Consider the following 27942-nt stretch of genomic DNA (forward strand, 5'->3'; position numbering starts at 1 on the left):
AAAAAGGGTTCTTTGAATGTGTGCCTATAACATGTACGTTTGAAACACTTTTAATCAGAAGAGTGCAGGGGTTCACAATCTGTCAAAATGCGTCTTTTAAAAAATGAACCGGGAGTGATCTGCCCTAAACTTTCTCGAATATTCTTATATAATACTACGGGGGATAGCAACTCGGGATATAGACATGATTTTTAATCCGTTTTAAATTACTTTAACTTAAAAAAATAGAACAGAATCTCGTAGAAAAAGGAATTGCGCACCAAGTAAACGCCAAAAAAAAATTTGTATTATAGAGCGAAATATTATTAGTACTTTATAAATTCACATGTGTTTTTGAGAAATTGGAAATAGCGTAAATTACTAATTCCGGTCAACGGAAATTACTCCAATTTGACAAAAGGCAGAGAATTAGATCTTTTACGTGCGTGTGAAATTTCATTATCTATCTGAAATAGTACTCAAGTTATAGGCTATTGAAAAATTGAAAGTAGAAGAAGTTCTACTTCCGGTTACCGGAAATTGCTGCAAAGTTGATACAGAACTACAAATTTGATATAATACTTGTATGTGAAACTTCATCAACCTAACTGTAACGGTACTCAAGTCATCGTGTTTACACACATACACACACAGACATACGGACATAATTGCAAAGTTCAGTTTTTCCGACTGGATTACCCAAAATTTTGATATATCTGGATTTATAATGTTTGCCCGATTAAAATCAGTCCTCTTTACTCCGGATGTGATGGTCTGAGGTGTAAAGCGGTGCGATGAAAACTGTCTAAATTTCATGTGATTTTTGTGCGCGGTTACAATACTTTCTCTATAGTCTATATTCTGTATACGAGAAAGTAAAAATGACGCTACTACTGCAGATCTGGCTATATCGCAATACAGAAAAACCATAGCTCTTAACAGGTAAACAGTCTGTAACTTATTTATCTGCAATCCAATGTTAGAAAGAAAAATATAAAGGTAATAATTTTGTCCAAATAGTTATTAGTCTCTAGAAACAGTAGTGCATTTAAAAGTGACAACATCCTATCCTAATAAATAAAAGCCCATGTGCGCACTTCTTTCTTTCTCTCTCTGTTTGTCTGTCCGCAACATATTTCACAGGCTATGATATCAGTCACCTCAGCGATATATGGAGAACTTGATACGGACTTATGTTAAAAATAATGTATAAACAAAATTTTATAAGGCATATTCGAATGCAGAAAAACAATTTTAATTGCAACCGGAAAATTGTTTATAGTTATGACAATAACGCAATAAACAATGACGTCACAAATGTTTACACTAAGGAAAGAGCACAAAACTAATGGCGTCATCTTCCGATTTTAGAATATAAATAAATGAACTATTTCATTCAAATTTGATTTAGATCTACGTTCGCTATACAATACAATTTTCTCGGCCTAAACTTATAAAACGATAATGCTTCTTTAAATAGCTGAATTACAATTAATTTCATTACTCACTTTCCGTACATATACATTTTTTCATGCATCTCTACCGTTTCTTCCCCTTTCACCTCCGAACGAAATTGAAAAAAAGAAATTCATAAAGGAAATATAGAACAACCAGTATCCGCAAAGATCTATGCACATTGTTACAACTGTAATAACGATCTCGCTTACCCCACCCCTTCCAGGTGTGTGTTTGAGTTACCAACATAACATGTCGCCTAGTTGAAATTATTCACAAAATTATAGAGTTAAAGAACACACTTAACATTTTAAATCGTCGATTTTTTGTTTGGTAATGTAAATATTTGCGAGCTACACATAATCGACTATTTAGTTTAAAATCATCGCTAAAACCCAAGCCATCAATGAACTTGGCGGGTTTTCTACTTTAAACGACGAAATGTACGATCACGTGACCTTTTACATTTAACAGATAGAAATACTCTGCTATTCTAACTGGTTGTAAAAAAAATTGTTGTGATTTATTTTCAAAGTACCCTCTGATTTTAGGATAGTGGCGATTTTTTCGGAGACTAATTAAATAAAATTTAAGACAAGTTTGGCAACACAAAATAAACACTCAACAAAAAAACAACAACAGCAAAAACATTACTGAAACTACGAATTTAAAACAGTAATGTTTTAATGAGTATGTATCTAGTTCTCGGTTTACTTCTCCGAGCCTAGCTGTTAGACACGAGCGAGGCGCTTTTTGTCACAATGTCAATCCACGCTAGCGCCTGTACATCTGCTGTTTGTGTTATTCTCAGGGGCGTAGCGAGAGGGCGGGGGGTGCGGACCGCACCGGGTGACACCATTTAGGGGGGTGACACCAAGGCAAAAAATAGCAAAATATATAGAGAAAAACTGGGGGGGGGGTGCAAATCAAAAGTTTGAGGGGGGTGCAAATCGAAAACTTGAGGGGGGGGGTGTGCAAATCGAAAGTTTGAGGGGGGGGGGGGGGTGCAAATAAATCGAAAATTTGAAAGTGTGTCCCTGGGAAGGGAAGGGTCTCTATACCTCTGGGGGGCGGGGGGGGGGTGACACCATTAAGTGCCGCACCGGGTGACACCCGACCTCGCTACGCCACTGGTTATTCTTGCTGGGTATGTACATTCAACCACTCACACATCGATCTATATCGATATAGATAGATAGATATAGATGGGGGGTGGGTGGAAGCTGAATAAATTACATAACAAACTTTCTCACACCACTTCAAAAACGTTAGTATATTCACGATTAGATGACCATAACATACTGATGTACTTAGCGAGCATATACCTAAATATCTCGGGTAAACTTAATAAAAACAATAGACAAATAATACTGATAAGAGTAGAACTGCCTCCAAAAGTTGAATAGGCAAAATTCAGAAAAAAAACAACTATAGGTTGTTTTTTTTTTACAATCAGAATTATATGTTTTGAAACGGGTAAAACTCTTTTAATATTGTCTTTGCAAAAACCAGTAAAGAGGCGTGAAAAAAAATATTTAAATAGCACAAAAAAGCAGTATCTTATTCAGAAATTTCATGATCTGAAAAGCAAGAACAATAATTTAGGTGAAAAATTTACTTAAAGTATTACTTTCTCGTATATACGAAGTATAGAGAAAGTATTGTAATCGTGCACAAAAATCACTTGAAATTTTAACAATTTTCACCGTATTACACCTCAGTCCTTCATCACATCCGAAGTACAGAGGACTTATTTTAATCGGGCAAAAATTATCAATCCAGATTTATCAAAATTAAGAGGTTTTATGCGTAATCCATTCTGAAAAACTGGGCTTTGCAATTCTGTCCGTATGTGTGTGTGTGTCCGTGTGTAAACACGATAACTTGAGTACCGTTACAGCTAGGTTGATGAAATTTCATATATAAGTATTTTATCAAAATCGTAGATCCGTATCAACTTTTGAGCGATTTCCGATAACCGGAAGTGGTACTTTTTCTACTTTAAATTTTTCAAAAGCCTATAACTTGAGTACTATTTCAGATAGATAAATGAAATTTCACACGTAAGTAAAAGATCTAATTCTCTACCTTCTCTCAAATTTTGAGTAATTTCCGTTGAACGGAAGTAGTAATTTACGCTACTTCCGATTTCTCAAAAACCTAATGAAAATTTTTAAAGTACTAATAATATTGCGCACTATTATGCACTTTTTTATTTGGCGTTCAATTGGTGTGCAATTATTTTGTCTACGAGATTTTATTCTATTTTTAAAACTTTAAGTCTTTAAAATGAATTAAAAATCATGTCTATAGCCCGAGTTCCCATCACCTGTTGTTTTATAATAGAATATTCGAGAAAGTTTAGGGGAGATCACTCCCGGTTTATTTTTATGGTATCATTTAAAATGTTCCATCTATTAGAATCTATATACACCTAAAAGCGAGAAGTGTGTATATTCTTTGTTTTTTCCGTTAGATAAGAGCATCTTCACTATGTGTAGAACTGTAAATTACGTATTTATGTAGATAATTATGTTCTTTTTTCCCAAACCGTTTAACTTTATTTAAATTATAAAAGTTCAGAACAAGTGCTTTATTAAAAAAAAAAACAACTTAAAAACTTTTACCGGCTTAGTGACGTCACTTGATTTATTTTTACAGCAAACAGTGGCTTCCATGAAAGGTTATGTTATTCAAAAGGTTAACGCAGGGGTCGGCAACCTGCGGCTCTTTTGACGTCCAGATGCGGCTCTCCAGCTCTTTACATAAATATTAATAGTTATATAATTTCATTTTTACTGGACGGTGATGTACGAGTTTACCCTGCGTTCAGTGGGATGGAAGATAAGCTGGTGAGAACCAAAGGATAGTAGCTAACGATGCAAGTTATTCAAACCGATATCCAAGCCAGTTAGTCGGCGTTTGCCGTGTTGAGGCCTGATTGGCTAATGGGAGACACCTACTGAGTCTGTGATATCCGTAAAGAAAAAATTAAATAAAAATGAACAGCTTCTAAAGTGGATTGAGATAGTCCTAGAATATTATTTGATTACTAATTTTACTATTCTGGCGAAACATGTCTATGTTTTTATATGAATAAATATCATTTCATTTTTAAAGCTATTTATTTTAAATAACAAATCAACTTTATTTACCTAATCCTAATCAAATACCGAATATTGAACTAAAAATGTTGTGGCTCTTTAAAAAATGGGAAAGTTTGTAAATTGTAACTTTTGGCTCTTGCGTATCAAAAGGTTGCCTGGGTTAACGTATTATAAAGCTACACGCACAGTGCGAAATCACAACACACGTGGTTGGTTCTAATTCATTAATATTAGATGGACGTTAGCTTTAATAATTTATTCAAATGAGGTTCGAGCTCAGAAAATATTATAGAGATTTATTTTTTTAAAAGACAAAAACGTTTAAGTTGATGAGTGACTTTTTATTTTCTCGTATATACGAAGTATAGAGAAAGTCTTGTAATCGTGCAAAAAAAAAATAGAGATTTTTACAAATCTCGACGTTTTACACCTCACTGATACGGAAAAACATAATTTTGCAATCTTGTCCGTATGTGTGTCTGTGTGTGTGTTAACACGATAACTTGAGTACCGTTACAGCTAGGTTGATAAATTTCATATATAAGTATTTTATCAAAATCATAGATACGTTTCAACTTTTGAGCGATTTCCGATAACCGGAAGTGGTACTTTTTCTACTTTGAATTTTTCAAAAGCCTATAACTTGAGTACTATTTCAGATAGATAAATGAAATTTCACATGTAAGTAAAAGATCTAATTCTCTACCTTCAGTCAAATTTTGAGTAATTTCCGTTGACCGGAAGTAGTAATTTACGCTATTTCCGATATCTCAAAAAAACGCATGTACATTTATAAAGTACTAATAATATTCCACACTATTATGCACATTCTGTTTTGGCGTTCGCTTGGTGCGCAATTCTTTTTTCTACTAGATTCTATGCTATTTTTAAAAGTTTAATTAAGTAAACAAAAATCATGTCTATATTCAGAGTTGCCATCCCACGTAGTGTTATATTAAAATATTCGAGAAAGTTTAGGAGAGATCACTCCCGGTTTATTTTTAGATGTGAATGATGAAGTTGCCTTTCATTCAAATAAAAGGCGCGCTTTTTTTAATCATTTACGCTTTTACAAACTTTCTTCCTGCTTTGACGCTTTAGCACTTATGTTTTTAAAATATTTAATTTTGATAGTAGTTATTAATATTTATAAAATTTATTAAATAGTAAAAATATTAAGTTGGAAAATTACAATTAAATATGTAGGCCTGTACATACTTATATTAAGTATTAAGACAGTCATTATTTGTTTCAATTTGTTTTAATGGGATTACCAAATAGGAAGTGTTGCGTTTCTTGTTTTTTGGTTGTGGTGTGTGTATATTTAGTGTTGTATTTCGTTTTGTTTGACAGTTTTGTGTTGAGGCCCACATTGAGTTTTGTTCCTTTTTTTTTCTTAAAAGAGTAGTTTTTTAATGTTTTTTACACAGTAAATATATATGTATGTATGTATACATATGTATGTATATATATGTATGTATATATATGTATGTATATATATATACATGTATGTATATATACATGTATGTATATATACATACATATATATATATATATATATATATATATATATATATATATATATATATATATATATATATAATATATATATAATATATATATATCGTCTTTTTGACGACTCGGCGCTCACCCTAACACGAAAACTAACCAACGCCCTGGAACAGGCTTAAGTTCATCGGACAAAGGTGAAAAATTACCAAGTCTAATCATTAAACGGCGTTTTAGCTTTAATAATAAGTACATATGGAATAAATAAATTATACAAACTAGACTGAAAAAAACTTGTTTATTAAGTAGCTACAAGCTTTTATTTAATTTTTACCTATCAAGCAAAACTAGCTAACATCAATTTAGTAGTGCGTTTTAGAGCTCGGCTTTTTTTTTTTGGCCATGTTCAGAAATGATAAACAATGTTTGTGTTTTAACCACCTTTCTGACAATGCTGATTCAAAATGTAAACGATGTCAAAACGATATATTGATTTTCCAGTTGCTTAGTTTTTAACAGTTAGAATATTTAGTCTTTTATGCATTTCAATGCTATTCAATTCTGCACATTTTACAAGTATTTATAAAGAAATACGTTGAATGCTAAGGAAGTCCCGCTAGTTGAATGTGGGGGGGGGGATGTGTCAAAAGCAATAACCACTTACTATAGTCGACGTCATTTTAAGTAAAAACGTTGTTTATTTTTTAGACAAAAAATTTTTTTTTTTCAAAAGGATTCTAATTAATAAAGGTTTAATTCCAAGCTGACTGCAGATTGCAAATACATCTGCACGCGAGCACAGTCGATAAGTTACAAGCACATTGTTACAGCTGTAATAACGATCTCGCATCCCCCCCCCCCCCCCCCCGTGTTCCTGGTACGTGCTTGACGCGATGTAATATTTAAAGTTGTTACACTTGAAATTATTCACTAAAGCTATAGTGTTAAAATTTAAAATTACAATCATGTGACCTTTACATTTTGCAGATGAAAATATTGAGCAGTTCTAAAAATACATTTTAATTGATTTCCAAAGTAGACCCTACGCTCCTTAGAAAAGACAAAAACTTTTGAACTGAGCAATCGGTTAAAATATTAGGTTCATCGGACAAAGCTGAAAATATGTCATTGAAGTGTAATCATTGGTTATAGCTAAATATACTCAAGAAATAAACAAAACAAAACTTGACTGACACATTTTTTATTATGTTGTTATATGTTATTTTTTTTTTACTGGACTACAAGGCCTCTAAAACATGCCAAGTCAATTTTGATCAGCTTGGTGGTGCGGTGTTATCTAAGAAATCGGCTTTTTTCTGCGTCTGGGCCTAGAGCGATTTTAGTGATCGCTTTAGTGTATTTTTAGAGCAATTTTTTGGCCATGCATGGAAATTATAGAATGTATTCAATGTTCGTGTTTTAACTTGACAGAAAATAAACCGGGAGTGATCTCCCCTAATCTTTCTGGAATATACCTATATAACACTACCGGGGATGGTAACTCGGGAAAAAGGCATGATTTTAATTCATTTTTAACTACTAAAACTTTTAAAAATAGAATAGAATCTCCTAGAAAAAAAAATTGCGCACCAGGTGAATGGCAAACAATATGTGTATAATAGTGAAGAATATTATAAGTATACATACATATGCGTTTTTTAGCAGTCGGAAATTGCATAAATTACTACTTCCGGTCAACGGAAATTACTCAGAATTTGACAGAAGGCGAAGAATTATATCTTTTACTTGCATGTGAAATTTCATTTATCTATCTTAAATAGTAGTCAAGTTATAGGCACGTGAAAAACCATACGTAGATTAAGTTCCGGTTATCGGAAATCGCTTAAAAGTTGATAGAGAGCTACACATTTGATATAATACTTGTATATGAAATTTCATCAACCTAGCTGTAACGGTACACACACACACAGACATCCGGACAGAATTGCCAAGTCCAGTATTTCCGACTCGATTACCCATGAAAAGCCGAAATTTTGATAAATCTGCATTTATAATTTTTGCCAGATTAAAATAAGTCCCCTATACTCCTTATATGATGAAGTAATGAGGTGTAAAACGGTGAAAGCTCCAAATTTCATGTGATTTTTGTACAAAATTACAATACTTCCTCTATTATCTATATACGAGAAAGTAAAATAAAAAAACGTTTTAATAACAAGCTTTTCTCCTTTTAGTGGTTGTTGTTAAACCGCTTTTATGCATTTTTAATCGTACCGAATTCAAAGTTTTGTTAATTACTTAACCCTAACCCATACATGTAAAGACGTGTTGTAAACACGTGATGTAAACACGTGACCTCTGTTTTCTCAGGTCCAGCCAGGTGTCCTTTGGGGACAGGATGAATGTGGGGGACAAGGAGCTCAGTGACCTTTTGGATTTCAGTGCTGTAAGTTTTTTATTTTAATTATTAGTTACGTTCATTGAACACTAAATTGCATTCACAATGTCAGTTTGATAAAGGGGAACACAGTAACAAGTTCTGGATTTGTTCTGTAGCAAGTTCAGGATTTGTTCTGTAGCAAGTTCTGGATTTGTTCTGTAGCAAGTTCTGGATTTGTTCTGTAGCAAGTTCTGGATTTGTTCTGTAGCAAGTTCAGGATTTGTTCTGTAGCAAGTTCTGGATTTGTTCTGTAGCAAGTTCTGGATTTGTTCTGTAGCAAGTTCTGTGTTAAAGCAAGTTGCAGCAGATGTGCTCAAGGTCTATATTTGTTCCACATGTGCTAACCTCTGACCCCTCATTTGCTAACGTGAGTCTGGTGGGATGCTTTGACTCTATCCCCATCAAACAGATTACTTCAATAATTTAACAAGTACCTGCTCAATTCAACCAGACTCTTGGGCTCAGTATCTGAGAAAATTTTTTGCTCAACATTTGTACCTTGTATAAAAAAATCTTCGGCCAATGTTAGTTTGATCTGACCACTGGGCAGACAAGTGTTTACACGTGTGTGGGTCAGCACGCTGGCTCGGTTCAAATCTGGGTCACACGCGCGCCATGATTCCAGCTGGTGAGTGACGTGACCTAGTTTGGACAGACGTGGACCTCGTGTTGCTGTTCACTAACAATCGCTGTGTCCACTGGTCAACGGTAACCACCGCTGTCTTAGTGTCCACTGGTTAACTGGTTAACGGCAACCACCGCTGTCTTAGTGTCCACTTGTTAACAGTAACCACAGCTGTCTTAGTGTCCACTGGTTAACGGTAACCAACGCTGTCTTAGTGTCCACTGGTCAACGGTAACCACCGCTGTCTTAGTGTCCACTGGTTAACGGCAACCACCGCTGTCTTAGTGTCCACTGGTTAACGGCAACCACCGCTGTCTTAGTGTCCACTTGTTAACAGTAACCACAGCTGTCTTAGTGTCCACTGGTTAACGGTAACCAACGCTGTCTTAGTGTCCACTGGTCAACGGTAACCACCGCTGTCTTAGTGTCCACTGGTCAACGGTAACCAACGCTGTCTTAGTGTCCACTTGGTACGAGGACCATGCCCGTATCTTTTCAAGGCATTCGCTCGAAGTTGATCAATTGAAACAAAACCTTTATATGGTAAAGTTACTGGCTTCACACGGTGGAGCTACTGGCTTCATACGGTGGAGCTACTGACCTCATACGGTGGAGCTACTGACCTCATACGGTGGAGCTACTGACCTCATACGGTGGAGCTACTGGTCTCATACGGTGGAGCTACTGACCTCATCTGGTGGAGCTACTGGTCTTATACGGTGGAGCTACTGACCTCATATGGTGGAGCTACTGGCCTCATACGGTGGAGCTACTGGCTTCATACGGTGGAGCTACTGACCTCATACGGTGGAGCTACTGACCTCATACGGTGGAGCTACTGACCTCATCTGGTGGAGCTACTGGTCTTATACGGTGGAGCTACTGGCCTCATATGGTGGAGGTACTGGCCTCATACGGTGGAGCTACTGACCTCATACGGTGGAGCTACTGACCTCATACGGTGGAGCTACTGGTCTCATACGGTGGAGCTACTGGTCTCATACGGTGGAGCTACTGGCCTCACACGGTGGAGCTACTGGCCTCATACGGTGGAGCTACTGGTCTTATACGGTGGAGCTACTGGCCTCAAACGGTGGAGCTACTGGCTTCACACGGTGGAGCCACTGGCCTCATACGGTGGAGCTACTGGTCTTATACGGTGGAGCTACTGGCCTCATACGGTGGAGCTACTGGCTTCATACGGTGGAGCTACTGGTCTTATACGGTGGAGCTACTGGCCTCATCTGGTGGAGCTACTGGTCTCATACGGTGGAGCCACTGGCCAGCTGTATTATGTTGACTGACCCAGCAAATTGAACTTGTGAATTGACTTAGTAGAGTTTAGGTTTCCATACAAATGGGGGGGAGGGGGGGTCAAATGGTGAGTGTGAGCAGGAAAGTTATCGCCGACTCTTTACGTCATTCATCAAGTGCACTTATGGACTGAGCACTCGAGCAGGCGACCAAATTAGACCGTTTGACCTGTTTCTGTCTAACTGTCGATTTGTTGTGTCCGGCTACTTGTCCGAGGTTCTGACTATTGTTGTGGTCAAGGTTCTATTTATAGACTGCTATAGTTGTGGTTAAGGCCCCAGACACAGACACGACCCCTATGTGTCCTTACCACCCCAGACCCGACCCCTATATGTCCTTACCACCCCAGACCCGACCCCTATGTGTGTCCTTACCACCCCAGACCCGACCCCTATATGTCCTTACCACCCCAGACCCGACCCCTATATGTCCTTACCACCCCAGACCCGACCCCTATGTGTGTCCTTACCACCCCAGACCCGACCCCTATATGTCCTTACCACCCCAGACCCGACCCCTATATATGTCCTTACCACCCCAGACCCGACCCCTATATATGTCCTTACCACCCCAGACCCGACCCCTATATGTCCTTACCACCCCAGACCCGACCCCTATGTGTGTCCTTACCACCCCAGACCCGACCCCTATATGTCCTTACCACCCCAGACCCGACCCCTATATGTCCTTACCACCCCAGACCCGACCCCTATATATGTCCTTACCACCCCAGACCCGACCCTATGTGTCCTTACGATGACAACTTGATATAATATGAATAATTGACCGTGTTATGGGCGATAACTGATGTTTATAAATGTTTTGGATAGTGTATGCAGATTACTGTTCTTGTGACCGTTTTAAAAAATATTTAAGTTAACATCAACATGTGAACATCAACATGTGAACATCAACATGTGAACATCAACATGTGGGATGACCCCTAAGTTGGACCTTATAAGTGGATGACCCCTAAGTTGGACCTTATAAGTGGATGACCCCTAAGTTGGACCTTATAAGTGGATGACCCCTAAGTTGGACCTTATAAGTGGATGACCCCTAAGTTGGACCTTATAAGTGGATGACCCCTAAGTTGGACCTTATAAGTGGATGACCCCTAAGTTGGACCTTATAAGTGGATGACCCCTAAGTTGGACCCCCATTAAAGGAAGACCCATACGTTTGACCCCATTAATGGATGATCCCCTAATTGGCAAAAGTTAATTTTGAAAGATTGTATTGCAAGTCACGTGACGGCCATTGTCTACCTCCCATTGTGCTTTACTGTCGGGTCCAAATGTTTAGGTTGCCTGTGTTTGTCTGTGTTTGTCTGTGTGTGTCTGTGTCTGTCTGTGTTTGTCTGTGTCTGTCTGTGTGTGTCTGTGTCTGTCTGTGTGTGTTTGTTTGTGTTTGTCTATGTTTGTTTGTGTGTGTGTTTGTCTGTGTCTGTCTGTGTTTGTGTGTGTCTGTGTTTGTCTGTCTGTGTGTGTCTGCGTTTGTCTCTGTGTTTGTATCTGTCTGTGTCTGTCTGTGTTTGTCTGTGTCTGTTTGTGTTTGTCTGTTTGTGTTTGTCTGTGTTTGTCTATGTTTGTCTGTGTGTGTGTTTGTCTGTGTCTGTCTGTGTTTGTGTGTGTCTGTGTGTCTGTCTGTGTGTGTCTGCGTTTGTCTCTGTGTTTGTATCTGTCTGTGTCTGTCTGTGTCTGTGTTTGTCTGTCTGTTTGTGTTTGTCTGCGTGTGTCTGTTTGTCTGTGTCTGTCTCTGTCTGTGTCAGTCTGTTTGTGTTTGTCTGTATCTGTCTGTGTGTGTCTGTTTGTTTGTGTCTGTATGTTTGTGTTTGTCTCCGTGTCTGTGTTTGTCTCTGTGTTTGTCTGTGTTTACCTGTGTGTCTATGTGTGTCTGTGTCTGTCTGTGTTTGTCTTGTGTATCTGTATGTTCAAGGTCGTATGAAATGTTCCTGGTCGTGAAGGTTGACCTCTGACCCCAGAGAATTGTTGTTGGTTTGAGTGGACAGCATTTGGCCACACCATGACCTCCCTCAAGTTAAACCACGACCTTATTACCTCACTGACCATATTGTTTATTCAAGTTGACCAACTCTTGCTAGCCTGCTGGTTACCTGTATTTCACCAAGTAGTCACACTGACCACCTTAGTCACACTGACCACCTTAGTCACACTGACCACCTTAGTCACGCTGACCACCTTAGTCACACTGGCCACCTTAGTCACACTGACCACCTTAGTCACACTTACCACCTTAGTCACACTGACCACCTTAGTCACACTGACCACCTTAGTCACACTGGCCACCTTAGTCACACTGACCACCTTAGTCACACTGACCACCTTAGTCACACTGACCACCTTAGTCACACTGACCACCTTAGTCACACTGACCACCTTAGTCACACTAACCACCTTAGTCACACTGACCACCTTAGTCACACTGACCACCTTAGTCACACTGACCATACTAGTCACATTGACCACCACTACTAAAGCTAGTCTACCTTCCTTGAGATTAGATTTAAAAAATTAAAGGTATTCATTAGATAATACACTTGCTAACGTTTTCGTATGTAAAATTTGATGATACATGGCATTGTAATATGTCATTAAATCATGTAAAATTTGATGACACATGGCATTGTAATATGCCATTAAATCATGTAAAATTTGATGACACGTGGCATAATAATATGTCGTTAAATCATGTAAAATTTGATGACACATGGCATTGTAATATGTCATTAAATCATGTAAAATTTGATGACACGTGGCATTATAATGTCGTTAAATCATGTAAAATTTGATGACACATGGCATTGTAATATGTCGTTAAATCATGTAAAATTTGATGACACATGGCATTATAATATGTCATTAAATCATGTAAAATTTGATGACACGTGGCATTGTAATATGTCATTAAATCATGTAAAATTTGATGACACATGGCATTGTAAGATGTCATTAAATCATGTAAAATTTGATGACACATGGCATTGTAATATGTCATTAAATCATGTACAATTTGACACATGACATTGTAACGTATTATCAATATATTGAAATGTTTGTTTCTTGTGCTTGACCACTTTGAAATAGTAGCCAGAACAATTTGTTGACCACCCTTTAAGTTGCCAGAACAATTTGTTACATGGAATTGTTACCGTATGACCTTGGTGATCTCTAGTCAGTTATCTCCCGCTACATGTTTCACCCAGAAATGTGTTCCCTAGTGTCATCTAACGTGTGCTGTAACTTGGTGTCTCTCGGCCTGCAGGAAAGTTGACTGTCCTGGTTTCATATTGACATAGATGCTAGGCTAGCTCGTGGCTCTTACAGTAGCTCACTTCACGAGCCCGCTAGTGAGGGCCTGACACAATAAGTTACAAATGTTTATCATTAAAATTGTGAACAAATGACCGCGATAGGCTTACCGTATCTGAGGAAACCCCCTTAGTTAAACTAGGTCGCACACCTGCGCTACGAACCGACCCACGAACCGCTGAATAGACAAACAGATATAACGTCCGTCTATCGTGCTGCGTCGGGGGCAGAGAAGCAAATGTAAACGGCTTTACCTTCCCTCTCCTCGCGCGTCTACCCTCTGTCGGCTGACGGAACTGGACTTCGGTGTGTTACGGTGTTGTGGCTGCTGGATTTCCGACGTGACACGGTCACGTTATTGTTGTAGATGATTTCCGACGTGACACGATCACGTTATTGTTGTGGATGATTTCCGACGTGACACGATCACGTTATTGTTGTGGATGATTTCCGACGTGACACGATCACGTTATTGTTGTGGATGATTTCCGACGTGACACGATCACGTTATTGTTGTGGATGATTTCCGACGTGACACGATCACGTTATTGTTGTGGATGATTTCCGACGTGACACGATCACGATATTGTTGTGGATGATTTCCGACGTGACACGATCACGTTATTGTTGTGGATGATTTCCGACGTGACACGATCACGTTATTGTTGTGGATGATTTCCGACGTGACACGATCACGTTATTGTTGTGGATGATTTCCGACGTGACACGATCACGTTATTGTTGTGGATGATTTCCGACGTGACACGATCACGTTATTGTTGTGGATGATTTCCGACGTGGTTTAAGTAGGCCTAGTGTTGTGGTTGTGTGTCGTAAATATTGAAACCTATTTAAAGCTGTCACGTGGTGTACCACACTGTATCAGTAATCTGTCACGGCCATTATGGACATAACAAGTAGAGACCTGTCATGTGTGCTGGTCAGTAGACCTGTGTGCTGGTCAGTAGACCTGTGTGCTGGTCAGTAGACCTGTCATGTGTGCTGGTCAGTAGACCTGTGTGCTGGTCAGTAGACCTGTCATGTGTGCTGGTCAGTAGACCTGTCATGTGTGCTGGTCAGTAGACCTGTGTGCTGGTCAGTAGACCTGTCATGTGTGCTGGTCAGTAGACCTGTGTGCTGGTCAGTAGACCTGTCATGTGTGCTGGTCAGTAGACCTGTCATGTGTGCTGGTCAGTAGACCTGTCATGTGTGCTGGTCAGTAGACCTGTGTGCTGGTCAGTAGACCTGTCATGTATGCTGGTCAGTAGACATGTGTGCTGGTCAGTAGACCTGTGTGCTGGTCAGTAGACCTGTCATGTGTGCTGGTCAGTAGACCTGTCATGTGTGCTGGTCAGTAGACCTGTGTGCTGGTCAGTAGACCTGTCATGTGTGCTGGTCAGTAGACCTGTGTGCTGGTCAGTAGACCTGTCATGTGTGCTGGTCAGTAGACCTGTCATGTGTGCTGGTCAGTAGACCTGTCATGTGTGCTGGTCAGTAGACCTGTGTGCTGGTCAGTAGACCTGTGTGCTGGTCAGTAGACCTGTCATGTGTGCTGGTCAGTAGACCTGTCATGTGTGCTGGTCAGTAGACCTGTCATGTGTGCTGGTCAGTAGACCTGTCATGTGTGCTGGTCAGTAGACCTGTCATGTGTGCTGGTCAGTAGACCTGTCATGTGTGCTGGTCAGTAGACCTGTCAATGTCATGTGTGCTGGTCAGTAGACCTGTCATGTGTGCTGGTCAGTAGACCTGTGTGCTGGTCAGTAGACCTGTCATGTGTGCTGGTCAGTAGACCTGTCATGTGTGCTGGTCAGTAGACCTGTCATGTGTGCTGGTCAGTAGACCTGTGTGCTGGTCAGTAGACCTGTCAATGTCATGTGTGCTGGTCAGTAGACCTGTCATGTGTGCTGGTCAGTAGACCTGTCATGTGTGCTGGTCAGTAGACCTGTGTGCTGGTCAGTAGACCTGTGTGCTGGTCAGTAGACCTGTCATGTGTGCTGGTCAGTAGACCTGTGTGCTGGTCAGTAGACCTGTGTGCTGGTCAGTTGACCTGTCATGTGTGCTGGTCAGTAGACCTGTCATGTATGCTGGTCAGTAGACCTGTCATGTGTGCTGGTCAGTAGACCTGTCATGTGTGCTGGTCAGTAGACCTGTCATGTGTGCTGGTCAGTAGACCTGTCATGTGTGCTGGTCAGTAGACCTGTGTGCTGGTCAGTAGACCTGTGTGCTGGTCAGTAGACCTGTCATGTGTGCTGGTCAGTAGACCTGTGTGCTGGTCAGTAGACCTGTGTGCTGGTCAGTAGACCTGTCATGTGTGCTGGTCAGTAGACCTGTCATGTGTGCTGGTCAGTAGACCTGTCATGTGTGCTGGTCAGTAGACCTGTGTGCTGGTCAGTAGACCTGTGTGCTGGTCAGTAGACCTGTCATGTGTGCTGGTCAGTAGACCTGTCATGTGTGCTGGTCAGTAGACCTGTCATGTGTGCTGGTCAGTAGACCTGTCATGTATGCTGGTCAGTAGACCTGTCATGTGTGCTGGTCAGTAGACCTGTCATGTGTGCTGGTCAGTAGACCTGTCATGTGTGCTGGTCAGTAGACCTGTCATGTGTGCTGGTCAGTAGACCTGTCATGTGTGCTGGTCAGTAGACCTGTCATGTGTGCTGGTCAGTAGACCTGTCATGTGTGCTGGTCAGTAGACCTGTGTGCTGGTCAGTAGACCTGTGTGCTGGTCAGTAAACCTGTCATGTGTGCTGGTCAGTAGACCTGTCATGTGTGCTGGTCAGTAGACCTGTCATGTATGCTGGTCAGTAGACCTGTCATGTGTGCTGGTCAGTAGACCTGTCATGTGTGCTGGTCAGTAGACCTGTCATGTGTGCTGGTCAGTAGACCTGTCATGTGTGCTGGTCAGTAGACCTGTCATGTGTGCTGGTCAGTAGACCTGTGTGCTGGTCAGTAGACCTGTGTGCTGGTCAGTAAACCTGTCATGTGTGCTGGTCAGTAGACCTGTGTGCTGGTCAGTAGACCTGTCATGTGTGCTGGTCAGTAGACCTGTCATGTGTGCTGGTCAGTAGACCTGTCATGTATGCTGGTCAGTAGACCTGTCATGTGTGCTGGTCAGTAGACCTGTGTGCTGGTCAGTAGACCTGTGTGCTGGTCAGTAGACCTGTCATGTGTGCTGGTCAGTAGACCTGTGTGCTGGTCAGTAGACCTGTGTGCTGGTCAGTAGACCTGTCATGTGTGCTGGTCAGTAGACCTGTCATGTGTGCTGGTCAGTAGACCTGTCATGTGTGCTGGTCAGTAGACATGTGTGCTGGTCAGTAGACCTGTCATGTATGCTGGTCAGTAGACCTGTGTGCTGGTCAGTAGACCTGTGTGCTGGTCAGTAGACCTGTCATGTGTGCTGGTCAGTAGACCTGTCATGTGTGCTGGTCAGTAGACATGTGTGCTGGTCAGTAGACCTGTCATGTATGCTGGTCAGTAGACCTGTCATGTATGCTGGTCAGTAGACCTGTCATGTATGCTGGTCAGTAGACCTGTCATGTGTGCTGGTCAGTAGACCTGTCATGTATGCTGGTCAGTAGACCTGTCATGTATGCTGGTCAGTAGACCTGTCATGTATGCTGGTCAGTAGACCTGTCATGTGTGCTGGTCAGTAGACCTGTGTGCTGGTCAGTAGACCTGTCATGTATGCTGGTCAGTAGACCTGTCATGTGTGCTGGTCAGTAGACATGTGTGCTGGTCAGTAGACATGTGTGCTGGTCAGTAGACCTGTGTGCTGGTCAGTAGACCAATCATGTGTGTAGTGTTTCTTCCAGGCATCTCTTGGGGGGGGGGGGGGGGGGGGGCGGAGATGGATTTTATATAGTAACCCCCGAAAATTTCAAGTGCCCCCCCCCCCACCCTGGAGAAAAAAGTCTGGAATAAACACTGCATGTGTGCTGGACCTCATTAGTTCATAATTTACTTTTGTGTAGAAACAAATGACGTCGAGTTTTATAAGTCTTAGCACGGCTATGGGTGATAGGTCCCTATGTTGACACTCAATGGTGATACGATGCCAAGGGTGATACATTTTTGTTTTATTAATTGCGTTACTGCATTGAGAACAGTTTTTGTGTACGGCCGGGGGAGGGGAGCGTGTAAATGCCGGCACTGCATGCACAGGTGTCATCAGCAAACGAGCCGCAGATGAGGGCTGTTACATAAACAATTGCGGCAAGCAGGGAGGGGGTGGTGCACCATCCGACACCTTCCCCACCTTACAGATCATAACTGGCAGTCATAGTGTGACTTGCTGGCCAGTGGACTGGTCAAAGATGATTTATTTGGCCAGATATTTGTTGCTTTTAATGCCAACACCACTGTAACTACACAAGCTCCCCCCCCCCCCCAAACAGCAGGTGGCCGCTAATTATCGCCCTTGTTTATAGGTCATTTAAGCCTATAGCTCGATAACAATCAGGCCGCCAGAGACTCACTCTCTGCACATTCACATGTCGACTTTTGTGCTCACTCTCTGCACATTCACATGTCGACTTTGTGCTCACTCTCTGCACATTCACATGTCGACTTTGTGTGAGACTCGCAACCCCTTTAGCTACTTAGCTGAACACGCGAGTTATCGCCCTCTACAATATGACCGAGTTACTGCCCTCTACAATATGAATGAGTTACCGCCCTCTACAATATGACCGAGTTACTGCACTCTACAATATGAATGAGTTACCGCCCTCTACAATATGACCGAGTTACTGCACTCTACAATATGAATGAGTTACTGCCCTCTGGTTGTCTCTACTTTTGTTTGTGAGAAATTCTCGCTGAGATTTCCACCCCCACCCCCACCATCAAGCCCCTCCTCTCCAACGGTTGTGGAACAGCCGGTTGTCCTATGGGTGGTCCCCAGTATGGTGGCTCCTAGAGTTAACTCCCTTACATTAAAAAACTTTTTCTAACCTTTTATGTAATCCCTGCCATTGGCTGGGTCTATCACACCCCGACCCCACCCCATGCACCCCACCGCACCCCACTCCTCCCTCCAGCCCCACCCACCCCCAACCAACCAGACTGACGGGAAAAGAATCGCCTTCGGTATACAAAAATTAAACTGAATATAAGTTGAAAAAAAATGTGTATATAGCAGAGATTAGCTATTCTCACAACTTGTTTTCATTCCGTTTCAGCGGTTCTTAAATCTGTTATTCCATCAAGTAATTGCAGCGTTGGTGGGGGGGGGGGGGGAGACGACTGTGTAGCGATGGGCTTTTCTTACGAGCGCAGGGCGTCTAGGTTGGAGGCGATAAATACAAATGTTGTATGTCACTTTCAGAGCTAAGAAACCAAATTTCAGATTGGTTAAAAAAAATAAAGATTTAAGACGGGTCGCAGCTAGGGTCTCAGCTAGGGTCGCAGCTAGGGTCTCAGCTAGGGTCTCAGCTAGGGTAGTTGAGAATCCCTGATCTGTTCCACATTCTGCTTCATGAATCAGACGCACACCTGGGCTCGGCATGCTCGAGTGTCTGCAGCCCTCGCCGGATTTCTCGTGAAGTGACGAATGCCACAGGAGTCTTCCTTGCAGAGACGAGCTCTCGCTAGTTATGTTTGGCTAGTTGGGATAGAGGAGTCTCACAGCCCTCGATGATTTCTGGTCACGTCGCTAGGCTGGACATATCCCATAATGCCGATCATGAAAAAGACCAGATTGAAAAAGAATTTCTGCTCAGTTGCTGGATGATCAACTTCCCTGTGTACAGAGTTGCTTCCCCGTTTTGTTGGTCTCCCACAGCACGCAGACTCGAGAGTTTATTTGGCACTCGTCAGTTTGTCGGTTTTTAATTTGTCGAAAAGTAAACCAGAGCATTTGATTGGAAGAAACGGGGAAGGGTGGGGGGATAGTAAAACATTGGAAGGTGGTGTGTGAAAAGTTTCTCTTCACTAGGTCTGTTTTATACAGCCCTGTTAGGCGTATTTACTTGTTGCTGTTTTATACAGCCCTGTTAGACAGGCGTATTTACTTGTTGCTGTTCTCTGGACTACTGTTGGATGTTCTAGTTGTCTGTTCAAGCTTGTGTTATCCTGGTCAGTTAGAAAGTGTGATCTTATGGTCATGAGTTGGTCAGCTACACTGTGTTCTATTGGTGTGTCAAAGAATTTGTTCCGTTAGTCGGCTAAACGTATTGGTCAGTTACGTCATGTGATCTGTTCATCTAAACCATGGGATAAAGTGGTCATTTAAGCCGTGTGTTGGATTGGTAGTTCATAGCTGTTTGTCAATTAAGTCACATGAGTGGTCAGTTAATGCGAGTGGTCAGTTAATGCGAGTGGTCAGTTAATGTGAGTGGTCAGTTAATGCGATTGGTCAGTTAATGCGAGTGGTCAGTTAATGCGAGTGGTCAGTTAATGCGAGTGGTCAGTTAATGTGAGTGGTCAGTTAATTAGTGTGTTCACCAGGTGTGTTGTATCCAGAAAAAAACCGCTGTAATACTTAAAGGGGCCTCTGGATACTTGAGCTCTCATGATGGAGCTTAACTTTAGTATTTTATCACAAGTCCCATGATCTTAGCTCCACTTTGAGCTCACACACCTTGGGTCTTAGCTCTCGTGTTTATCAAGCTGTCTCAGCCCTCGCAAGCTGGCCCTGGCTGACACCCTCGACTTGTCCTCGCTAGTTTGTCCAGAGGCGTCTCGGTTTGTTTTTCTGTTGGGGAAAACCCACAAACTCAGGGCTTGGTGGCGGGGGGGGGGGGGGGGGATTCAACGTCAGTGTGGAGCGATTTGCTGAATGGGAAACATCTCGGTCCCGTGTGTCCGTCTGTGTCGTGTCCGTCTGACGGTGTGTCGTGTCCGTCCGTGTGTGTGTCGTGTCCGTCCGTGTGTGTGTCGTGTCCGTCCGTGTGTGTGTCGTGTCCGTCTGACGGTGTGTCGTGTCCGTCTGACGGTGTGCCGTGTCCGTCCGTCTGTGTGCCGTGTCCGTCCGTCTGTGTGCTGTGTCCGTCCGTCTGTGTGCCGTGTCCGTCCGTCTGTGTGTCGTGTCCGTCTGTATGTCCAACTTGTGTCCCACGTAATACTCGGGATATCCTCGTTGTGTACACCTGGGCAGTCAACTGACCAGTTAACTTGGGTACACCTGGGCAGTCAACTGACCAGTTAACTTGGGTACACCTGGGCAGTCAACTGACCAGTTAACTGACCAGTTAACTTGGGTACACCTGACCCACATCTGACGTTCTCACCGGTGACCTGCTTATGTAGCGACAGTTTCAAATTTTTTTCCCATTCGCTCCCTTGACTGTAGGCAAACATTGGCCGGTTGTTGAATGGGCCGGGGGGGGGGGGGGGGGGTGCACACCTGGGCCTACCAAGGTGTGAAAAATGTCTTGCCTTATCTCTGGGGTCACCAGCGGGCTGGTAGCGGGTTGCGACGTGTGGTTGTGTTTTGTCTGGTAGCGGGTTGCGACGTGTGGTTGTGTTTTGTCTGGTAGCGGGTTGCGACGTGTGGTTGTGTTTTGTCTTGTGGTGCTGAGTGGGATCGTGTGGTGCTGTGTAGTGGTGTGTGGTCATGTGGTGGTGTTTGGTAAAATGGTAGTTGGTGTGTGGTAACTTGTGGTAGTTGGTGTGTGGTAACTTGTGGTAGTTGGTGTGTGGTAACTTGTGGTAGTTGGTGTGTGGTAACTTGTGGTAGTTGGTGTGTGGTAACTTGTGGTAGTTGGTGTGTGGTGGTGTGATCGTGTGTTTTCCAGCGATATAAAACAAGTTTTAACTTTATTTTTACTTCAAAAGATTTTTTCACCTAACCGGTTTTACCTGGATACAACTTAAGGTGTCATCAGTCGGCCTATACGTCATCCTGCCGGTCTATATGTCATCCGACGGTCTATATGTCATCCGACGGTCCGTATGTCATCCGACGCTCCATATGTCATCCGACGGTCCGTATGTCATTCGATGATCTATATGCCACCCGGCGGACTATTGGTATATTGCACGTCAACAATGTTTTCATACCCGACGACATCCGATTGTTTCGTTGTGACCATTGGTGTATGGTGTGTGGTGACCACTGGTGGATGGTGTGTGGTGACCACTGGTGGATGGTGTGTGGTGACCACTGGTGGATGGTGTGTGGTGGTGACCACTGGTGGATGGTGTGTGGTGACCACTGGTGGATGGTGTGTGGTGGTGACCACTGGTGGATGGTGTGTGGTGACCACTGGTGGATGGTGTGTGGTGGTGACCACTGGTGGATGGTGTGTGGTGGTGACCACTGGTGGATGGTGTGTGGTGGTGACCACTGGTGGATGGTGTGTGATGGTGACCACTGCTGGATGGTGTGTGGTGACCACTAGTGGATGGTGTGTGGTGGTGACCATTGGTGGATGGTGTGTGGTGGTGACCACTGGTGGATGGTGTGTGATGGTGACCACTGCTGGATGGTGTGTGGTGACCACTAGTGGATGGTGTGTGGTGACCACTGGTGGATGGTGTGTGGTGACCACTAGTGGATGGTGTGTGGTGACCACTGGTGGATGGTGTGTGGTGACCACTAGTGGATGGTGTGTGGTGACCACTGGTGGATGGTGTGTGGTGACCACTAGTGGATGGTGTGTGGTGACCACTGGTTGATGGTGTGTGGTGGTGACCACTGGTGGATGGTGTGTGGTGGTGACCACTGGTGGATGGTGTGTGGTGGTGACCACTGGTGGATGGTGTGTGGTGGTGACCACTGGTGGATGGTGTGTGGTGGTGACCACTGGTGGATGGTGTGTGGTGGTGACCACTGGTGGATGGTGTGTGGTGGTGACCACTGGTGGATGGTGTGTGGTGACCACTGGTGGATGGTGTGTGATGATGACCACTGGATGGTGTGTGGTGGGGACCACTGGTGGATGGTGTGTGGTGGTGACCACTGGTGGATGGTGTGTGATGGTGACCACTGGTGGATGGTGTGTGATTGTGACCACTGGTGGATGGTGTGTGGTGACTTATAATGTAAGAATTATGTGACATATAAAAATAGATGCAGACGACGCAATAAAATTGTGTGCACGCCTACCAGTTAAAAAATATGTCACCTGACAGGTAGAGATGGCCAAGATTTACACCAACCACTTCCCACCCGCTCTAGTTTTATTGTCCAAAAATGTTTTTATTTGTTTCTCGCCCGATCAAATGGTTGGGCTGGGGATTTATTGCCCCGGTGAGGGGAGACGTTTCACGCCCTCGACCGCACGAGTCGTCCGCTCGTAAAACAAAATGTTGGGCGTTCACCATTGATAGTTTTACAGTTAATTTTTATTTCAAGAATGGACAAAAACTGGGCAAAATTTATTGTTGAACAGCTCGAACCACTTTGAGCAGGGTTGAGTGTGGTGGCGACATACGTACATTTATGCTTGATATACCAATCTCACCTGACGTCCTAAAGGTCTATCAACTGGTTATAAGGCCCTCACCATACAGCCCTCGCTCGACGGCTCACGATATGAACTTGATCTCTCGAGTTTGCTTGCCCATGTTGACATGTATGAGTGGAGAGTTAAGTAATTCAAGTATATTAACCGATCAATTTTACCTTAGCCCACTTGTGTTTTGATAGTCTTTAATGGGCGGGAGTAGAAAGCACGCCCTGGTTTCCGGCACCCGCGCCCGTTTGATGGCGGGTTTTGTGAAAAGATGTTTTGCTGCACTTACCGGAGGGCTAAACCAACTCGCGAACTGCTGGTGAGCACTGGGTGACCTCTTGTTGTGGTTAGACGTGGGTCTGTGTACTGGCTGACATAGTCAGCACAATAAATACCCAGGCCACGTGACCTCCCAGTTGCACTCGTGTCACGTTAGACCCCCGTAAACTGTCACGTTGATATGCACTGACTTGACTCAGTGTTCACGTTCACTACACGCATCTCTTGCCGACAGTCTAGTTATTTTAGCTACCCCCCCCCCCTTGCAACTATTTAGAAATATCTTAGCTACCCCCCCCCCCCCCCCCCACTCCCGCTCTCCACCCTGAACACTGCATCATCCTATAATTTTTTTTGTTTGAAAAGATAAAAGTAAGATTAACGTTAATCCGTGTACGGATTATGAGCCGCACATTTCGGGATCTTAAGTAAATTCCGTAGCTTGTGATGTTTTCTATCGATTAGGACAAATGTATGTCCGGATGATGGGGGGTGGGGGGTGCAGCTTAAATATTTGCTGGTCCACTGGTCATCTTCAATTTGTGGATTAGGGTTGTCATAGACGTCCATGTTGAGTTGAAATGTTTTCACGTTATCCACGGCTTTTGTTTCCTTCTCCTGTTGATCACGTGTTGATCGCGTGGTCGAATTGGCGGGTTATTGACGCCGCACGTGTAGAAAGCAAATAGCCACTGGCCATTTGTTAGATGTACAATCTTTTGTTATGGCGTCATCTTGACAGCTGGTAGATATTGTGCGCTGGTCATTCCTGGCGTGGGCGGTCCACTACTCCCTCTACCCCGCCCACCCCCAAACCCACAATAAACTTTCTCTGTCCAACCTCACCAGTTGAGTGGTAAACTAGCTGCCATAGTTTTGTTTACCCCCTCCCCCCTCCCCCCCCATGTAATGTTGGTGAATGACTGGTTAGGTTTTGGTCGGTGTATCGGTCATCGCACCTCGAGGCGACGACCCCCCTCCCCATTCACGGCACGTGACGTCATCCGCACCCCTGCCGAGATGAAACACCAGCCCCGGGGCCCGCTGGTCCAGTGGTGTGTCTGAGTGTTGTACCTGTAGGTGTTTACCTGTGGGTGTTTACCTGGCTCGTGTGGCCAGGTGTAAACAGCCTGGTCATGGTTAGGGTGGTCGCGTGTCAGGCCGCCATTGTTTGAGTGTAGAGCTAGTTGACTGGTCATCGGGCCTACCTTGTGATCTCTGAATGACGAGCAAATGATCGCCCTCGACCACATGCTCGGTCTCCCACGTCTCAAACACCTGTGACGTCGCGTGCCGCGTGACGTAGTTTCCCTCAGACGTTCCGCTGCGAGTTTGTCTTGGTTTCACTGGCCGATGGACTATAAAACATTACATGGCTGATTAGGTAAATTAATTTAACGTGCTAATTGTGAGATAATTATTCTGTTGCATTTAGCGCCCATGTGTACACTTTTTTTCTACCCGCATTTCACACAAGTTGGCATTTATTCGAGAACACAGTGAGTTGACTCGATGGATTCTCTAACAACACACGGGATTACACGAGGGATTCTCTAACAACACACGGGATTACACGAGGGATTCGTTCCAAGACTTGAGTGACACAATGCTGGGCTCAGCTGGCAGCTGATTGTTGGAGCCGTAGAGCCATGTCGTATCAATATGGGAGCCAGCACTACCCTGCCAGGCCCCGTTACCTCATGGCCAGTGGGGCGTTCAACCCCCGCAGTCCCCCCAACGTCGTCCCGACAGCCTCGCTCGTGCAGATGTCGCCCGGCACGTCTCTGAGATCGTACGCCACGCAGGGCGGGCACGGACTCCCCCCGGCCTACCCCTATCAGCAGGGACCGCAGTCCCCCTCACACCAGCCCGCGTGCAGCAACTCCTCCCCGGGCGGCGGTCAGATGAGCCCCCCTAGCTGTGGACACAATGGTCCACCCAGGATCAACGTCTCGCATCCAGCCGTGAGCCAGTACCCAGCAGTGACTCAGTACCAGGGCCATCCTGGCTACAACACATCGCCGCTGTCACCGGGCCAACTGCAGGCCATGAGGATGGCGCAACATTCCATGGGCCACCCCAGCGACAACTCTACTCCACCTCCAGTCACGTCACACAGCCCCCTGGTACCGCCTTATCACTCTGGAGGATCCGCCTCTCGCATGTCACACTCACATTACGACCCTCGTTATGGCGTCTCAAACATGCCAGACCACGAGCGCTCCTTTTTGTTTCCTAACGCTGTAAGTTGTCTTTAACCTCATGTTAATCCATCTTTCGTAAGCCATGTGTCTTCTATCATCGTGTGTCTTCCTATCACCGTGTGTCTTCCTTGTTCTATCTAAAAACCCAGTAAAGCCGTCTCGAGCCCAAGCAGCGTGCTACAACACACGACGCATGTACACATCTGTGTCCATCTGGCCACGCGTGTAACAAAAGTCAATGTGTCAGTTGACCCTTGAACACCTGCATGAAAACTTTGAGCGTTGGCTGACCGTTTGACCAGCTGTGTAAGTGTGGTGTCCGATGTGTTCTGATCAGTCCAATAAAGATGACAGAGCACAGGCGAAGGTTTACACTGACCACTGACCAGTTTGTCTCCCTCCACAGATGTTCTCACCCCCCGTGCCCGGGAATGGCGCGGTCAAGAACGGACCAACAGATGGAGGTATATACGGCTACAAGCAGTCTGGTAAGTCTGGCCCTCACTGGACATCACGGTGACCGCAACATTTCAGTGTTCTAGCTAAAATGTTCTTTATTCAACACGTCACAACATTATCCACGTCACATGAACATTATCCACGTCACATGAACATTATCCACGTCACATGAACATTATCCACGTCACATGAACATTATCCACGTCACATGAACATTATCCACGTCACATGAACATTATCCACACATAATATCACGTGTCTTATGGTTGTTGTAAAGACTGTCCAAAACTGTTGTGTTAAAGAAATAAATATTCTTTGTGCTTGGTTTTCTACAACAGTCAGTACTTGGTAGAAAAGTTTAGAACCTCTGATTTAAAGAGGTGGTACTTGGTAGAAAAGTTTAGAACCTCTGATTTAAAGAGGTGGTACTTGGTAGAAAAGTTTAGAACCTCTGATTTAAAGAGGTGGTACTTGGTAGAAAAGTTTGGAACCTCTGATTAACAGAGCGGCCGCCTCACCTAATCGCTACTTGGGCAAAAGAATTTTCACGCAAGATTTTAACGACACTCCGGGCAGACATCAAGTGCACAATCTAGCCAAAATCTTAAGAGTGTCGTCAAACGACCCCCCCCCCCCCCATTCCCTTTTAGTAACGTCACGTTAAAATACGCGTGGCTCCAACTTGTCTTGTGACGTAATGCTCGGTTCCCTAGCTCCACGACCGAGACGACTGGGGAGAGCGAGAACACGGCCCTACAGTCGAGTTGTCCTTAGAGGTTTTCGCCCCGAGCAAGAGTTGTCTTTTCTTTAGTGTAAGCCAACAGTAGTTGATCATCAATTGGAGCGCCATTAGTTCACGGCTGAGTGAGATACACCACACACCAGCCGAGGTGTTATCCGGGAAAACCCGATACCCTGAGGACAGTCGATATTTTCATCCTCCATTTTCTCTTCATCCGAGTTGTTCCAGCCTATTGTCTTACAAAAATTACCAGCCTTAGAATAGGCCAAAGCTGACAGCATTGTCCGGCCCTCAAAAAGTGTCCGTTAAAAACAATTTTTTTTATATATGAAAAAAAAAAGCCGCCCAATTAATGAGCTTCTGTGGAGCCCGGAGTGAAGGAGGGGAAAAAAGTTTCCCCGATATGTTGTCAATATTCTATAGAATGGCCTCCCCTGCTGGGCGGTGCCAAAACCAGATGGCGCCCCCATTTATTCACTCGGTGTCCTCTGGGATTGCTTTCGCTGTTCTCTACTTCCGGTTGGCCATTTGAGTGCGGTAATTGTTGGAATCCTCGTCGCCTTAATTAATCACGCGATAAATTGCTCGTGTTTTAGCTTGTCAATGCTAGCCAACACAGCGTGCTGAGATGCGAGAGGGCGGCGAGGGCGGGGCGATGAGGGTCGATAGCGGACAGAGGGGAAAACCGTTGTCTGACTGGGTAACCCATTGGAGTAGGAGTAATTGCGGTAACTGTAGGGTAACTGTTGGCAGTAGGTAGGGTAACTATAGGCAGTAATGGGGTAACTGTTGGCACTAATGGGGTAAATGTAGGCACTAATGGGGTAACTGTAGGGTAACTGTTGGCACTAATGGGGTAAATGTAGGCACTAATGGGGTAAATGTAGGCACTAATGGGGTAACTGTAGGGTAAATGTAGGCACTAATGGGGTAACCGTAGGGTAACTGTTGGCACTAATGGGGTAACTGCAGGCACTAATGGGGTAAATGTAGGGTAACTGTAGGCACTAATGGGGTAAATGTAGGGTAACTGTAGGCACTAATGGGGTAACTGTAGGGTAACTGCAGGCACTAATGGGGTAACTGCAGGCACTAATGGGGTAAATGTAGGGTAACTGTAGGCACTAATGGGGTAACTGTA

At 43.8% G+C, this 27942-nt stretch overlaps 1 protein-coding gene across 8 annotated transcripts in view; it reads left to right on the forward strand.

The window, feature by feature from the left end:
• LOC131943465 (transcription factor 12) overlaps positions 1-27942 on the forward strand; it is an 85287-nt gene that overhangs the window by 6789 nt on the left and 50556 nt on the right. For 3 of the 8 annotated variants that reach the window (XM_059303616.1, XM_059303615.1, XM_059303619.1), the window contains exons 1-2: positions 24488-25639; positions 26007-26088. In XM_059303616.1, the coding sequence (XP_059159599.1) occupies positions 25046-25639; positions 26007-26088 (676 nt within the window). In that variant the 5' untranslated portion in view covers positions 24488-25045. Of the gene's footprint in view, positions 1-8381; positions 8458-19617; positions 19795-24487; positions 25640-26006; positions 26089-27942 lie in introns of those variants that run through there. The other 5 variants (XM_059303614.1, XM_059303620.1, XM_059303618.1 and 2 more) reach the window with 5 other exon arrangements.

This window comes from Physella acuta, unplaced genomic scaffold (genome assembly GCF_028476545.2).
Source record: "Physella acuta isolate Inbredline_101_S28 unplaced genomic scaffold, ASM2847654v3 ptg000457l, whole genome shotgun sequence".
NCBI classification, from domain to species: Eukaryota; Metazoa; Mollusca; class Gastropoda; family Physidae; genus Physella; species Physella acuta.